This window comes from Sebastes umbrosus, chromosome 19 (assembly GCF_015220745.1).
Source record: "Sebastes umbrosus isolate fSebUmb1 chromosome 19, fSebUmb1.pri, whole genome shotgun sequence".
NCBI classification, from domain to species: Eukaryota; Metazoa; Chordata; class Actinopteri; order Perciformes; family Sebastidae; genus Sebastes; species Sebastes umbrosus.
Window position 1 is genome coordinate 14,576,016 of NC_051287.1, and position 17,696 is coordinate 14,593,711.

The 17,696-nt window shown below is 37.6% G+C and overlaps 1 protein-coding gene across 5 annotated transcripts in view; it reads right to left on the reverse strand.

Annotated features, from left to right (window-relative positions):
* nedd4l (NEDD4 like E3 ubiquitin protein ligase) overlaps window positions 1-17,696 on the reverse strand; it is a 62,382-nt gene extending 44,686 nt beyond the window's left edge. For 3 of the 5 annotated variants that reach the window (XM_037751975.1, XM_037751972.1, XM_037751971.1), the window contains exons 1-5: window positions 17,341-17,695; window positions 11,003-11,076; window positions 5,470-5,551; window positions 3,841-3,879; window positions 2,171-2,224 (exon numbers count right to left, since the gene is read on the reverse strand). In XM_037751975.1, coding sequence (XP_037607903.1) covers window positions 2,171-2,224; window positions 3,841-3,879; window positions 5,470-5,551; window positions 11,003-11,076; window positions 17,341-17,385 — 294 coding nt within the window. In that variant the 5' untranslated portion in view covers window positions 17,386-17,695. Of the gene's footprint in view, window positions 1-2,170; window positions 2,225-3,840; window positions 3,880-5,469; window positions 5,552-11,002; window positions 11,077-17,340 lie in introns of all 5 variants that reach the window. The other 2 variants (XM_037751974.1, XM_037751973.1) reach the window with 1 other exon arrangement.

Genomic DNA, 17,696 nt, shown 5'->3' on the forward strand with positions numbered 1-17,696 from the left:
GTCATTGTGCATGCGTAACTGTCGGAAAGCATCGATAAGAGGAATCAATAGTCATGGAGGCAAAAGATGCCAAGAAAGCGGACAACTACGGTTCTCATCTCTAGCGTTTTCCCTGCCTGCCAAAGTGGCAGATTCCCTGATGATTTCACCCACCACTGCCAATGCTAATTTCCGACCCTGGTTATCACACAATTAAAACACGCCAGATTGTCTGCTGGTAGACCATCCATAGTAAATACTAATGTGTATTTTTATGATAATAACATATGTTAGCTATTTTGTTGAGTTAACTTTTTTCCAGCAACCCAAAATTCACAGAATTTTACCTCACAAATTAGTGGTATTTCCTTTTTAATTTCTAAGGGACATGTAATGTTTTATACTTCTGGTGAATATAATCCAATCAATCTTATTTCCATACATTTTTTTTTTTTTTTCCTCCCCTACTATATAGGGTATAATACTTCTCATTACACATTCAGACAGCACTACAACATGGCAAACTCACTATACAGTATTATAGTACAGTATTATAGAGTATTGAGTGATTTTGGACATAGCCTAAGTGTATCTGGAGCATTAGTATCTTTATAAGTACACATAAGTGAACCACAATCTATCAGAGGTGCTATAGCAGAAAGCTTAGTCAAACATTTCATCTCTTGACACAAATAAACCATAAATTAATGGATGTAAGGGAACAAGCAGCCCCTTCAAAGAAATACTGGCCAGTGGTGGAGGAGCTGCCTTGGCATGCACCTAGAGATAGAGAGAAAAGCACCTCCTCAGACATATAAGGAGAGGACCGGGCTCGAGGCCGCCTGTCCTCGTCTATACGGCAGCAGAGAGCTCCCACTGTACTGAGGGGAAAAATTAGAGCTGCCCTTTTCATAGCGAGCTGAGCGCCAGCAATTCCCCTCTGCCGAACATGCGCACAACACGCACTAATGTACGCACTGATTTTATCAGTAACATGCACATTAAAGTGACTGAGATTTAATCATAAAAATGTACCGTCACTTCATTAAGTTATCAGGACAACTGTAGAATGCGGTGTAACAAAAAGCTCAAATCATGAAATCTTTGGACCTCCCACATCGTTACTCCAAAGCACAGAAGTCCTGAATCTATGAGGCCCGGATATAATGAATGTGCCTTATCCAGCCAAGAACATCACTACTATGTTGGGCTGCATCCGCTGTTTGTTTTATCAGACATCAAACTCAAAGACGCAGACCCCAGAGTTACTGAGAATTCATAAGAAACAAATATTACTGTACTCCAGCGACCGCTTTGAGGGAAGCCGTTCGCCTCTTCCACAGAACAATGTCTTCGTTATGTCAACAAGCACTTCACTCGCCTCTGAAGATGGTTTCGCCAAGGTGAAGGCTAAACAAAAGCGTGAATTGATTATCAAGACCTGCTTGTGCCGTGTTTTTAATTGCTGCATCTCTTGACATTGTGCAGACATTTAATCTAGTTGTCATGGCAACTGAGGGCCTACAAACAGGCTTAATTTCACAAGTCAATGAAACTAGTGTTCTCGTCCGTGGTGGAAATCTGAAAGATTTGACATAAGAGGAATGTAGGAGTTGTTAGTGGACTGCAGCTTTAAAGTAGAGCTATGGAACTAAACAGGCCGTATACCGCCTCTGTCTTTTCCTTCCCTGTGTACTGCAATGTATTTGTTTTGTTTGAGCCTACAGCTGAAATCCTGTGATATTAAATCTGGCAAATGTGTCACAGAGTTCACAAAAAAGGAAACCGAAGACACGGGGGTTGAACATAAAGTCAATACAATTCATTCCAGATTGTTAATGATCCCTGTGGTGAAATGAAAGTAATACATGTGTGCATCATCGCATTGTATTTGGTGATACATTGATGTTTTATTGGTATAATTAAGTCTAAACCATAAAAGAAAGTAGTATCGAAAATGTCATTATCACTAAAAGGAAAGGGAACGAGACATTATCAAGACAACACAACGTCTAGATAGATTAAAGTGGAAACAAACTGCATGAAGGCAATTAGAAGAGGCATGAGTTTCCCGGTGGGTGGAACTAAATAAATCAACTGCTGGTGACAACTGTCAAAACATATAAAAACATATGTGATATATGCAGCGGAGAGAGTGAAGTGTTAAGAGGTTACGAAGTGTGAATCTTACCAATCTGTTCTCATCGAACACCTCAAAGAGTAGCCTGTGATTCTGCGGACACACCTGTGATGGCGACAAAATAACAGCGGAGATTATACAGCAGTCATACACTGGTTGTGTGGCATACAAAGCCAATGTACATGCTAGGGCTGTCAATCGACTAAATTAGCTAATCACGATTAATCGCAAATTAATTGCACATTTTTTAATCTGTTCAAAATGTACCTTAAAAGGGAGATTTGTCAAGTATTTAATATGCTTATCAACATGGGAGTGGGTAAATATGCTTACTTTATGCAAATTATTATTAGAAATCAATTAATGACAAATGTGTGTGTGCATGATTTAGCTCAGCAACTATGTCTGTGCTTTTCACTTCCCAGAAAGTCCCCACCCTCTTCCTGCACGATAAGGATCTCTACTAAACCGGGCCGGATTCAGTGAGGGACAGATTAGATGTGAAATACTTAAGACATCCCACAACGTTTGCATAATTTAGGTAGAAAAAAATTCTCATTTCTTATACACATGGCACTATTAAATGCCGCGTTCGTCTGGCTACACACAAGCTATGTGTTCAACTAAATGCCATATGAGCGAGAAGACCCATCCACTATTGGTTGCGATTCTTTAAGATTCATTCTCAAATTAATTTCTTCATTATTAAAGACGACAAACTAGGGCTGGCGATCAATTAAAATATTTTATCACGATTAATAGCAAAGTAATCGCACATTTTTTATCTGTTCAATATGTACCATAAAAGGAGATTTAATACATTTATCAACATGGGAGTGGGCAAATATGCTTGCTTTATGCAAATGTATGTATATATTTATTATTAGAAACCATTTAAAAAACACAAAACAATGACAAATATTGTCCAGAAACCCTCACAGGTACTGCATTTAGCATAAAAAATGTGCTCAAATCATAACATGGCAAACTGCAGTCCAACAGTCAACAACAGCTGTCAGTGTGTCAGTGTGCTGACTTGACTATGACTCGCCCGAAACTGCATGTGATTATCATAAAGTGGGCATGTCTGTAAAGGGGAGACTCGTGAGTACCCATTGAAATGGCCCTGCAAGTTTTTCCTCGCTTAAATTTAGCAAAAGTTTGGAGCCTTGTTTAGCCTCCTTTGCGACAAGCTAGTATGACATGGTTGATACTGATGGAATCCTCAGGTTTTCTAGTTTCACATGATACCAGTATCTTCACTCTAGCTTTAAAACCTGAGCCTGCTACAACCTAAAAATCCCAAGATGCGTTAATGCGTTGAAGAAATTTGTGGCGTTAAAGCGAATTTGCGTTAACGCGTTATTATCACGTTAACTTTGACAGCCCTATTCAAACAAACAAATACAGTAATTAATGACTAGTGTGGCTGGAAGGTAACCAATCTTCCGATCGGTATGACATACGGCTGGACTATAATTCTCTCATAATTAACCAGTGAGTAGTAAACATACGCATGTAGCTGAGCTTCTAAAGTCTGATATGATCTGTTTGATTACAGTGGTGGAAGAGGTGGGACTCAGTTAAACAGCAACCAAAGATTAACAACTCTGACACTACCACTCCAGAGTCAACAAGGGCAATAACAGGCCATCGTGGTGGGAAGACAGGGAATGTGACACATAATAAAAACACACACAGAATTCAAAATGTGAACTCACTCTGAAGTAGAATTCCTCGTTCCATTTTGGATTGAGGGTCTGAAAACAGAAAGTGGATGATGAATTAACAGTGAACGCCATCGTTAGTTTACACAGAAAACAGAACAGATGTATGAAACCGATCCAACTGTGAGAGTGAGAGAAGAGGGCCCCAAATGAGAAATTAGGCTCAATCTTTGTGCGTCAATGATCCTCTTACGTTGTTAGAGGAAGTTTGTAGCTGACAACATGTCCCAGTGATTGGCATTAGTCCCTAGATTAGAGGATTTTCGTCCACGTTCTGCTCAGTATGTGGACGCGTCGCACACAGACTCCCTCCTTCTGCCTCACACATTTGATATTTTATTGGACTGAGAGCTATGTGACACATCTCATTAAAATTCCTCCGGTGATTGAAATGTCTTAAACGTTAGAATGTCAATGAATCCTTAATTTCGCAAGTCGCTCCCATTAATAAACACTTAATGACATTTTACGGCGGCGATAAAATAACGTCTCTGTTAAAGCAACTGCTGAGGTAGCAGAATCACAAGTGAACCCACTGCACTTTAAAAAAAAAAAAAAAGCCAATTTAACTCTAAAAACATGTCAAATTCTTCTTGATGAAATTATTAAAATTGATAGAAAAGTATGCCAAATATCAATGTTCGGTACAGGCTGGTTAGTCTCAGACTTGTCATCATTTTTCATGCCATCTCGCCACAAGCCATAATCTTAGCTTCAACGACAAATCCATCAGAGGTGTCCCACTTAAAGACACATAGAGCCTGTGGAAGAGCCGAGCAGTGATGCTTCATTTTCTGCTCCACATAGCAGTGCATTGTCAGCTATTTATATCCAGTAAGGCAAACCATGGCCACTGGCAGCATATGTCTGCCTGCATGGAGGCCTGAGCTGCCCGACTCCAGCAGAGGGCTGCCTGGCAGCTACATGTAGCTAACCTGAAATTTACAAAGATATAAGAAGCTAAGTAAACAGTTAAGAAGTAAACAGATCCATCGAGGTTTCCCCCCCTGCATATTATGTAATGCAGAAAAGCATGCACTGCATTACATGTGAACAACATGCAATGCAGAATCTAGTCTAGACTTCATTTAAAACCATATAGCCCAGAGCATTCCACAATGTGAGCAACAAATATGGTCATTTGGATCAAAATCACAGCCCACTTAAAACATTAAAATATCCTCTGAATGGAGTTCCTACTAATAACAAGTAATGGCTCCCCCTGCTGTGTATAGATTTCCTCCCCAAAATAGGTCACTGGGGAGAAAAGAGCTTGCCCAATGTCTCCCTCTACACTCTACGGAGCAGAAAAAGGAAGCGCTGCCTTCCTGTGGTTTCCATCTCTGATTGCCTTGATTTGAAGGAAAGGTGGTGGCATTGTTGGCGGTGGTTTTAGGAGGATCCGGTGACCTTAAAAAGGGGAGTGAACAAAGCCACATTTAAGTGGCTGTACGGTAAATGTGTGGTGCAGGTGTGGGAGGCGATTACTGCGGCAGGAGTGTCCAATCTGATACGGTACAAACACATTAGATTCCAATAAGTCTGAGCCAAAGGTCTGTGCAGGACACAGGAAGGAGCAGCAGTGACGCATGCATCAAAGCCACCTCTTACCTTAGGACTTACCTTTTTAATGGTTTTTGTTTGGACTAAGGCAAGTTCTTTGTTTTCGTCCGCGACATAAAGGGACAGTTTGACGTAAGGATCGCTGCAGAAAAAAGCACAACAAGAAAAACTTTTTTAAAAATCAGTGGCGAAAAAGTGATCTCGAGCCTTTCACAGTTCTCACTTTGTAACAGCTCGAGCAAATTCACAGGTACAAATCTGCTCCCCGCAGCCGTATGAGTATTTTTACCAAATAATATTTCAAATATTTGCAGATAGCATTGCAGACAAGATAGATACATTTCAGTATCAATACCAAAAACAATATTTTTCCCAATATCTTCCTAAAATCTTTTTTTTCCACTTAAGAAAATAAAACAAAATACTATGAACACAATCACGTTTTAAATCGGTCGATATCTTACTAAAACGTAAAAATCTGACCAGGCATTAAGTTGCAAATTTAAGTAGTAATAATCTGTACTAACACACTTTTAGGTCTTAAAGTGAAAAAAACATACAGCATCTGTGCAGCTACCAATACTCTGACACACTGCTTGTTTCCAGACCTGAAACCTGAGTCTTCCACCAACAACCCAGCACATAAAAACTGCTTGCATTTGAGCATTGTGAGATAAGGCTATAATGTCTTATTGACAAAGCAGAGAGTGCTAAAAATAGAAACTGCAAAACCCTTCTGAGGTGAGCGGCACAAATAGTAAGCAGAGTATGTGACTGTGCGATTTAAAAATAGCCGATTGGTTTAGTTGAAGGTGCTGACAGGGTAGAAAATCTCCAGTGAGTTCTGGATGGAGAGGCAGAGTGGCACTATTCACCAGGTGGACCAATTACTATACCGATCTGAGTCCCAACAGGCAACACTGGGTACAGTGTCGGGTTATAACTTTTCCAAAACATCCCTGAGAAGAAAAACTTCTCACAAGTCTTTGTGTGCTAAGCTGTGAAATTTTCTACATGAAATATTTCACATTAAATCCTTACATGTATTCTTGTTGTCTGTATTCTGTTAGTAATAATGCATTTCTTGAGTATATTAAATAAAGCAGGTAGTATGTGGGGAGGTGGCACTGTCAACACAAACAAACATGGTGGCTTTTACACATGTACAGGATGTTTTGTACTTCCTTTCAAAGTAGGCAACAGAAAAAATAACTACCACTGTGGTGACTGATGTGTAAAGATATAGGAGAGATGACTGCTGAGGACAGATTGTACTTTAGTAGAGCCAACAGGATGTTAAACTCCAAAGGCCTGTACTACGAAGTGAGTTCAACATAACCAAGGTATCTTCTTGTTATCTGGCTTAACTAACTGTAACAACCTCAATCCCGCTAAGCGGTTCTACGAAGGTGGTTATCCACTCAGTAAAGGGTTTCTCAATCTGGCTCTGAGCACGTTCACATGAAAGGGGCGGTATTTGCAGCATTTCACTAATTAGGGATGCACTGATACCGATACCGGATCGGATATCGGGCCGATACTGACTCAAATAGCTGGATCGGATATCGGTGACAATGGGGCGATCTATTCAATTCAGTTCTATGTTTATATACCATAAAAATTATATATTGGAATTTTAATTCCTGTTTAAGTTTTACACTTGAATTGTAATTCCTGTTAATTTTGTAAAAAAAACAAATTACCAAGTTGCTGGTGCACGATTTATTATTTTAATAATAAATAACAATTCACTAAATTAGTATTTATGTATTTATTTGTTACATTTTATATATATATATATACATATATATATATATATTATATATATTATTCTGTAATTATCCTTTTTTAATTATGTATTTATTTATTTTTCATTTATTTTCTTATTGTGTCTTTTGACATTATGTTTGTTTATATGTTCATATGGAAAAGATGCATGGCAATACTATCTTTTGCTATCTTGGAAAAGTGATGCTTCACAAACATTTGAATCATAAACACAATGTCCAAATTCAGAATCAAACACAATACCTGACTTTAGAGTAGGGCTGCAACTAATGATTATTCTAATTATCAATTTATTCTGCCAATTACTTTTTCGATGTGTAGATTAATCGCCAGAAAACAGTGAAAAATGAGCCCAACATAGCAACATCAAATGTCTTGATTTGATTGACAGTCCAAAACATTACTTAAATTATTAATCAGTTATCCCAAAGAGTTGCTTGTTCTTTTTCTCAACTAATCAATTAATTGACTTATCAATCATCTACTTCAGAGGGGTTAACGTTTCCAATAAAGCTTCCATTTCTCTGCCCTTTTCTGCTCATCTACTGTGTTTCCTGAAATAACTTCTATCAATGTGTACCACATCTGTTACATTATGTGCATATACATTGATAAAGGTTATTTCAGGACACACATCTACTGGCGTGTTACTCCAATGTGGAAGTAAAACGGCAAGCTGCAAGCTACGTGAAACCAACACTTTACACCAACATAATATCTTGCTTTCAATCGTTCCAGATGACACCAAGGAAATTAAAAATCACACTTTTTCCCATGCTCTAAGTGAGAAGTTGGTCTTACGTGTTGCATTTCCTGTGTAATAAATGCCTTTTTTGATCGCAGTGGTTAAACTTAACACACAAAATTCAATTTGAGTCACATTTCAAACCATCTATGAATGTGTTTTAAATCTGATTTGCCATAATCGGTTTCCATGGGATTTACGTTCCAACCAGACTTGATATAAGCAGCAATCTAATTCCAGTATGGATATATCCAAAATTAGATTTGGCCATGCAGTTGGAGCGCAGCCTCACATTGATTCTAAGGAAGCTGCTGAGAGGGAGCAAAAGGAAAAAGGGCAGGAGGGATGGGAAATGTTTAAAAAATGAGCTGCGAATGTCCCCAAAGCAAAACTGCCGTTGGTTGATTGTTAATTAACGTCTCCAGGAACCCCACAGCCTCTAATTGTGTGTTTGTGTGGTACTGGGATGTGCTGTGACTAAACTAAAACAATGGGCCTACTGTATCTTGACTGCACTAAGACTCCTTCTTGTCTCCTTCCCCCTAAGAACAAAAATCCTGCTGAGGGAGACGGGCTACTTCAGGTCAACGGCGGGAGATGAAAGCTAGCACGGATTCAAATGGCAGCTCGGTCCACTTGTTGTTTGATTGCATGCGAGTTCTTCGAGTTTCTATCAACACCTCGCTGGAACAAAAACAAAACCTTCACTTAGTCTGAAATAACAGAGCAGAGGAACACACTAGATCAAAGTATTACAGGATACAGCAGCAACAGGAATGGGGTTCGGAGCAAAGAGGAGGAAAAGAACAAGCCAGCACTGTTTGAGCATCTTATGAGGTGACAGACTGCCAAGTCAGCACTGTCTCCTGTGGTAGGCTCGCCACACATCCAGACCTCATTCAGGGTTTCTTCATTACAGTTCAGATTTCTCCTGAGCCAGGCAGAGCTGTCCTGCCCTGACAGCAGGGCATCAGGATGCCAACACATGCTGCACTCTGGCATGTGAGTGGCGCTCACACAGTGCGCTAAACATGCCAGGCTCTTTCTTTCTCCGACAATGTGCGCTCTCTCATAGCTCCGATACAATGCATGACTGTAAACAACAGTAGGGACAGTGTTCAAATTTAGATGAGGTACACACTTGTCATACGATGATTTCAGCCAGATGCAAAGTGCATCACAAAAATGCAGTCGTCTTATCTACACCAGTCTTCAACTTTCTCGTGCTTGCTGTTTACCAGCAGACGTTACTGATGAGCATGCAGTTAAAGAATGATAATATGTGATCTTCAGTGAGATAGCATTACTGCCGCATTGCTACATGTATTTCATGTACAAACCTGTTCACTATTTAAGTAGGGCTGCACAATTAATCAAACTTTTATCGAAAACGCAATATGACCTACTGCAGTTTTCAAATTGCAGATCTGAAATCTGTTAAAGGTGAAATGTGTCAAAATACCATTTCAAATGAAATAATATTCTACAGACTTAAAAAAAAAAAAGTCATCCCGGCAATAATCACACCATAATCATTTTTAGGGCTGTCCCAAGAAATATTCAAAGCTTCGGGACAGTGCTGCTACTGCACTACTGTACACACACGCACCTCTACACATAACAAACAGCAACATCTGTCTGAGAATAACTAATAATAATGAATACTAAATATGAATAATGAATAATGTTGTGGGATTATTCCTCATTCATGGTCTATTCTGGGATTTATACATTATAGTACATACTTCAAAGCATTCGGTTCAGCCCTAATCATTTTAATATGTTTTTCAGTGAAAATGAGAATAATGATGTAAAGATGATCATTCCTTCTAAAAAAATCGCAAATCATATCGTAACTGCATTATCAGTCAAAATAATCCCTGTTAGATATTTTCTCAAAATCGTGCAGCCCTATATTTAAGTGGACCTCTGTAGGCCAAAGAGCTGACTCTTGAGCAGGAATCTCATTTCAGCCGTCTGAGAATTTGCTTTTAATGGAGAATTTTGTCGAGAATGGAAAAAGGCACTGAATTATATGTGATATGTGTAAAATCCTGCAGATGCCATTAGGAGCATCGGAGGACACCGGAGGACACCGGAGGACACCGAGGCACATTGTTTTTTTTTTTTCAGATTACCTGTCTCATGCACTACTGTCAGGATATAGCGACCGTTTTATAAAAATAACTTTTTTTAATCATATTTGCTTAAATTCTACGCACTGCAGCTGTAATCTAAATCCATTAAAAAGAAAGGATTTTTATCCTTGAAGTTAGGAGTGGCCTGGACTAAAAGCACACAAATAGCACATAAATAAAATTATATCTGATTTAGCAGTGATTTAGTGGTCACTCTGTGTACTATTAATTAATCACGGCATTCTACCACCTTAAATATAGTTAAGAGGGCAGAAGTCATAGTGCTTAGCCATGCAAAAATAAAAAAAACACAGACTTAAAATACGCCTCCACAGTGAGATATTATGTAACGTTGCATAAAAGTTGTGATAACAGTGGGCTACACTTCATCACAGGAGGAGAGAGGAGGTCTGACGGCATTAGAAAAAGGCCCCTTGATGAACAGAACATTTCTAAGACCCGCAAGAGCTTAAAGTTTAACATCTGCGTCTTCCTACGTCTGAGAAAGTATGTGGGTATGCATAATTATTAGTCAAACGCTTTTATCTTGAAAAACTGTAATAGGGGTTTGGTTATGAGTAGGTTTGGTTATGAGTAGGATAGGAGAGGCAGGTAGGTAATCATTGATTAACACTTGGAGTTCAAGGTCTTTGTAAGGACGAGGAGTGTCTACAGGCCCTGTACTGGCTCTTATGTTTGGCTTTTCTCATAGAAATATTGTATGTTACAAAACAGCTATAAAAATGACAATACATATGTGATCTTAAGAGAGCCGGACACTGGTCAACATATCAAAATATAAGACTAGTTTGGCCTGGACTGAAGCTGTGACCTGGCCTACACTTTGATCACACATTAAAGTTGCATAAAAACTGGAACTATTGAGAAACCTCTGATGAAAACAGGATCCTGTGTTGCTCACCTGGCTCCAATGATGTCTTTCTTCGCCAGATCCATTCCTGCAATGACCTTAACCCGCAGCACTCTCGTTTCATTCTGCAGAAGAAAGAGATGATGGACCAAAACATTAAATCATGGAAAAATGATCTCATAATCTCACCATGGAGCCACTTCAAACATTTCAAGCTGCATTCTTTTAAGTCAATAACCCTGACCTAGAAATGAAATGAGTCGTAACTGAAAAGCTTTCAGTCCTGAATGACTCCAACATTAAGAACCTGGCGGATGACATAACATAAGCTTTACTGAAATATTGCAGAGAAAAACATAAAGTTAAACCACCTCACACCATGCTTGGTTTACAGCTTTAGATACGCTTTTCTCTACTTGACTGCAACTTGAAATGGGGTCTAAAGTAAATTCACGGACACACAGACCAGCTGTTACCTTAGGCCATGGCCTTGTTCAGAGGGTGTAGCATTTCTGAATGTTTGCCTCACAGTCACAGGAAGTGCAGTGTCTCGTGGAATGTTAGACCCACAAATCCAATTGTCTTAAAACCATTACTTGCGGAGATTAAATGATGTGGTTTAACGCCTGCAATCTGGTGAACGTTAACCAAAAACTAGCCAACCCTTTCTGTGTTGGCAGTGTGTGGAATTTTTTTTATTGGCTTGCTTCCCCTCCTGTAATAACTGACAGACAGGGCACCACAAGGCTATGAAAGTGAAAAGAGTAACCTCATCAAGAAAGCAGCGCAAACACAAACACTGGCTGAGTTAGACTGCTCATAGCCAAAGAAATAAAGTTCACACATCAAATAAATCATTACCTGTTCTGATCTTGATAAAAAACGTTGAATGTCAGCCGCACAAATTTAATGGGTTTTGGAATATCTGTCCAGATATCGGCCAGTTTAATGTTCAGTGTGTCTACCAAAACTAGGAATGTCAAAGTTGACACGATAATAACGCGTTAACGCAAATTTGTTTCAACGCCACTCATTTTTTTAACGCATTAACACAAGTTGCGATTTTTAATCCATTGGTACCAACCCATGACATACTAGCTTGTCATGAAGGAGGCTAAATAACGCTCCAAATTTAGGCGTGAAAAACTGGCATGGCCATATTCAAAGGGGTCCCTTGACCTCTGACCTCAATATATGTGAATGGAAATGGTTTCTATGGGTACCCAACGAGTCTCCCCTTTACAGACATGCCCACTTTATAATAATCACTTGCAGTTTGGGGTAAGTCATAGTCAAGTCATTGTTTTGTGTTAATTAATTTCCAATAATAAATATATACATACATTTCCATAAAGAAAGCATATTTACCCACTCCCATGTTGATAAGAGTATTAAATACTTGACAAATTTCCCTTTAAAATACATTTTGGACAAAATGTGCGATTCATTTGCGAGTAATCGCGATTACCAAGGGACAATCATGCATTTCATAGCGGTTAAATATTTTAATAGATTGACAGCCCTAACCCGAAACGTACTGTATGTCCACTAAATTGGCATAAAAAGACCACATGATGCAAATCTCACCTGCATCATGGTAAAAGAGTGAAAGTTTGGCCTACTACTCACCAACAGAGTCATTTTCCTTTTAAGAATAAATATGAAAGAATTATTTAGTCATCCATCTGGATCATCAAAAATACTACTATTACTATTTCTGGCCGCATTAGTAATATCTGTTGGCTGATATGACAGCAGATCGGTTAGCAAATTGTTTTGTTTGTAACACAGTAGTGTCACAGTAGACATTAAATATCAATAGTTTTATTGACTTTTATTTGTTTGAGGAAGACCTGCACCCACTGGAGCTTAGGTGTCCCACATTAACTCACCCTTAGCATAGACAAGTATCCCACTCAATAAAAAAATAAATCCATAAAAACAGACTAGAAAAATTATTAAAAATGAGTGATATAAAAGATATTACGGTGACACAGTAAATGTGTATTATTGTTGTTGATTCCAGGGTCGTGGCCAATATCAATATATACATTAGCAATAGCATAGAGAAGTATTCCATTTAATACAAAATAAATTCATAAAAACACACTAGAAAACTGAAAAATTAGTGATATAAAAATATTACCGTGACACGGTAGATGTAACACAATAAATGTGCATTATTGTTATTGTTTCCTGGGTCGTGGCCAAGATTTTTTTTCATATATAATGTTCTTATTTTTTTGTTTTTTATTGATTGATTGACTGATTGATTGTTGGATTGGACTACATGTGCCAATATGTGAATTCATTATTAAAGCGTGCAGACATGATAAAATTACACGTAGGCCTACATTTTCTCTGTTTAAAAATAATGATTTCAGCCAATAAACTATATGTATGTTTTTAATTGTAGACGGCAACTATATATGGTTGTTGTTGTTGTTGTCTTGGTGGTTAATATTACAACTCATTGGTCCTGTGAACAGTTCCTATTCACAGTCGGTCTCCTCTTGCACAATTTTGTTAATTCATTTAAAAGAAAACTCGTTCTTTATATAGTTTTAGCAATACTTAGGCTATTTTATGTGACAATGCCTTTTGTCATTCATTCAGCAGTGTCCTCATGTTTGACTCTTGACTTTCGTACTATCATGTAAAACACCGTTTGCATCCTCGCATTTCTTTACATTATTGATGCATATCAAAGGCGACACAGAGTTCACCACTAAAGTCAATTACGACCTCAGTTGACAGAGCAAAATGTACATGCCTTTTGCTTCAAACTCGTTTAGCGGTCAGCTCAATGAGTTACTGACAGAGGGCGGTCAGACTGAGCGGTTAGATTGACATCCAGCTCCTTCACTCAAGAGATATCTCCTCTGCACATCTGGGATTCAAAACAGCACTTTGGAGCTACAAGTCGTTCATACATCATTCAAAATAGAGGATATAGCGAGGCTGTTATGCTCGAACTGGACGGTTTAATGTCAATACCTGCCTTTTTACAAAACAAAACATGCCACATTTCTTGTTTGTTTTTTTCATTGACTGGATTTTGTGCAGTTTTATATATAAGAAAAGATCATATGAGGATCATATCAGTCCAGTTCTGAGGTCTCTACATTGGCTCCCTGTCTCTCAGAGAATTGATTTCAAAATACTGCTGCTGGTTTACAAAGCACTAAATGATTTAGGGCCAAAATACATTTCTGATCTTCTGCTATGTTATGAACCACCCAGACCTCTCTGGTCATGTGGATCAGGTCTGCTTAGTGTCCCCAGAGTCAGAACTAAACATGCAGAAGCAACGTTCAGTTTTTATGCACCAAATATTTGGAACAAGCTCCCAGAAAACTGCAGGACCAGCTCCAACTCTGAGTTCTTTTAAACCAAAGCTTAAAACATTCCTGTTTGCTGCTGCCTTTTATTAAACCAGATAATGATCTTATACTGCACTAGAGCTTTTACTCGTGTATTATATTCTATTTTAGCTTCTATCCTAGCTTTTATTTTTATTTTCTAATCTTTAATGTTGTTATGTTTTTATAACTGTTATTATGTCTTAATGATCTTTTGCACTTTGTCGCAATGTTCTTGAATGTTTATGTAAAGCACTTCGAATTGCCCTGTTGCTGAAATGTGCTATACAAATAAAGCTGCCTTGCCTTTATATATGTGCAAATAAATAAATATGTTTAGATATATTTTCTTTTTTTCTGTACTTTTTTTTGTATGTATTTCATTGTTTTTATTGGGTTGTTTTCCACTGTTTGGTTAGGGTTTTTCTGCACATTTCTCTTCTTGTTGTTTAACTTTTGTTGTATTTTTTTAAATTATGTTTAATTTAGATCTTTCTTCCTTTTTTGTTATTGTTTATTTTTCTCCTGGGGTTGGGGGGGAGGGCCTTTGTATAATCCTGTGGCTTCTTGACCTCTCCTGCTACATTTCTTGTTTGTTTTTTTTCATTGACTGGATTTTGTGCAGTTGTATATATAAGAAAAGATCATATGAGGATCATATCAGTCCAGTTCTGACACTGGCTCCCTGTCTCTCAGAGAATTGATTTCAAAATACTGCTGCTGGTTTACAAAGCACTAAATGGTTTAGGGCCAAAATACATTTCTGATCTTCTGCTATGTTATGAACCACTCAGACCTCTCTGGTTATCTGGATCAGGTCTGCTTAGTGTCCCCCAGAGTCAGAACTAAACATGCAGAAGAAGCAGCGTTCAGTTTTTATGCACCAAATATTTGGAACAAGCTCCCAGAAAACTGCAGGACCAGCTCCAACTCTGAGTTCTTTTAAATCAAAGCTTAAAACTTTCCTGTTTGCTGCTGCCTTTTATTAAACCAGATAATGATCTTATATACTGCACTAGAGCTTTTACTCGTGTGTTATATTCTATTTTAGCTTCCTTTGTATAAGCCTGTGGCTTCTTGTTCTCTCCTGACACATTTCTTTTTCTTTCTTTTTTCCATTGACTGGATTTTGGACAGTTGTATATATGTGCAAATAATAAAAACAAAAAATACTCTGAAGGCAACGTGGTGCATGTGTTAGTGAAATAAAGGTGAACAGTGGAAAACAATCCAATAAAAACAATGAAATACATACAAAAGAAACAGTACAGAAAAAAAAGAAAAAATGTATCTTAACATATCAAAAGATAATTAGACATCATGAATTAAATGTGATGATAATTTCCTTTTAAAATGTTCTACGGATAACAAGCTCTTGATAACATGTATTTTGGTGTTCCATATTTGTACACCAAGATATCTGAGGGAGTACTGGCCATGTTTTGTTTTGTAAAAAAGGCAGGTGAAGATGATTAACTTGTCTAGCACCCAAGAAATATCACCTCTGCACACCTGGGATTCAAAACAGCACTTTGGGATCTACAAGTCATTCATACATGGTTGTTGTACCCAGGCTGTTATGCTCGAACTGGACGGTTTAATGTCAATACCTGCCTTTTTACAAAACAAAAACATGTTCTCAAGAGCTCGTTATCCTTAGAACATTTTAAAAGGAAATTATCATCACATTTAATTCATGATGTCTAATTATCTTTTGATATGTTTAGATATATTTTCTTTTGTATGTATTTAATTGTTTTTATTGGATTGTTTTCTACTGTTTGGTTAGGGTTTTTCTGCACATTTTGTGTACTTCTTGTTGTTGTTTAACTTTTGTTGTATTTTTTAAAATGTTAGTTCAGATCTTTCTTCCTTTTTTGTTTAGATCTTTCTTTTTTTTTTCTTGACCTCTAGTGACACATTTATTGTTGTTGTTTTTTTCATTGACTGGATTTTGTGCAGTTTTATATATATGTGCAAATAAATAAAATAAAAAGAATACCCTGAAGGCAAAATGGTGCATGTGTCACTGTAATACAAGTGAGTAAACTAGTGAAAAGGAAAATGTATAATGTATTTCTTGTTGTTGTTTAACTTTTGTTGTATTTTTTTTAAATTATGTTAGATTAGATCTATCTTCCTTTTTCATTATTGTTTTTTTTCTCCTTTGGGTCCTGGGGCTTCTTTACCTCTCCTGACACATTTCTTTTTTTTTTTTTTCCATTGACTGGATTTTGTGCAGTTTTATATATGTGCAAATAAATAAAATAAAAAGAATAATCTGAAGGCAAAGTGGTGCATGTGTCACTGTAATATAGGTGAGTAAACTAGTGAAAAAGAAAATGTATTTATTGTTGTTGTTTAACTTTTGTTGTATTTTTTAAAATTATGTTAGATTAGATCTTTCTTCCTTTTTCATTATTGTTTTTTTTCTCCTTTGGGTCCTGGGGCTTCTTTACCTCTACTGACACATTTCTTATTTTTTTTCATTGACTGGATTTTGTGCAGTTTTATATATGTGCAAATAAAAAAATAAAAAAAGAATACCCTGAAGGCAAAGTGGTGCATGCGTCACTGTAATACAAGTGAGTAAACTAGTGAAAAAAAAAAAGTATAATGTATTTCTTGTTGTTGTTTAACTTTTGTTGTATTTTTTTAAATTATGTTAGATTAGATCTTCCTTCCTTTTTCATTATTGTTTTTTTCTCCTTTGGGTCCTGGGGCTTCTTTACCTCTCCTGACACATTTCTTATTTTTTTTCATTGACTGGATTTTATGCAGTTTTATATATGTGCAAATAAAAATAATAATAAAATCCTCTGAAGGCAACGTGGTGCATGTGTCAGTGTAATAAAGGTGAGTAAACTAGTGGACGTGCAGGAAGCTGACAGCTGACCCATCGTTACTATGGAATGTGGCTGTGGGTGTTAGCATGGTAACGTCTAGCATTGATGCTAGATATTCACAGCTTGAACAGACAGAGACAGATGACTGATGTCTACATAACATGTTGAAATGAAAGCTTACCTCATCTTCTGATAGTCCATATATCAGCTCGTAATTCGCAGCCATAAAGCCCTGCGGTCCACCGTTATACACACACACAAAAAACAAGCCGCTTTGGCAAAGCTAGCTAGCTAGCCCCGAACAATAAAGTCCCACTTTGCTGTCTCTATCTCTCTCTCTCTGTGTGGTGGTGGTGTAAATCCACGGTGAGACAAGGTCCTTCACACGTTTGGTTCAAGCCGTAATCCTCGCCGACGTGTGGTCTGTCCAGGAACACAACCTGTGAATTAAAACAGTGTCCAAAAATGTTTAAACTGAGATCGCTTTTGTCAACTCTGAGCTTATCTATCGAACCGTTTTGACACTTGACTTCCTTC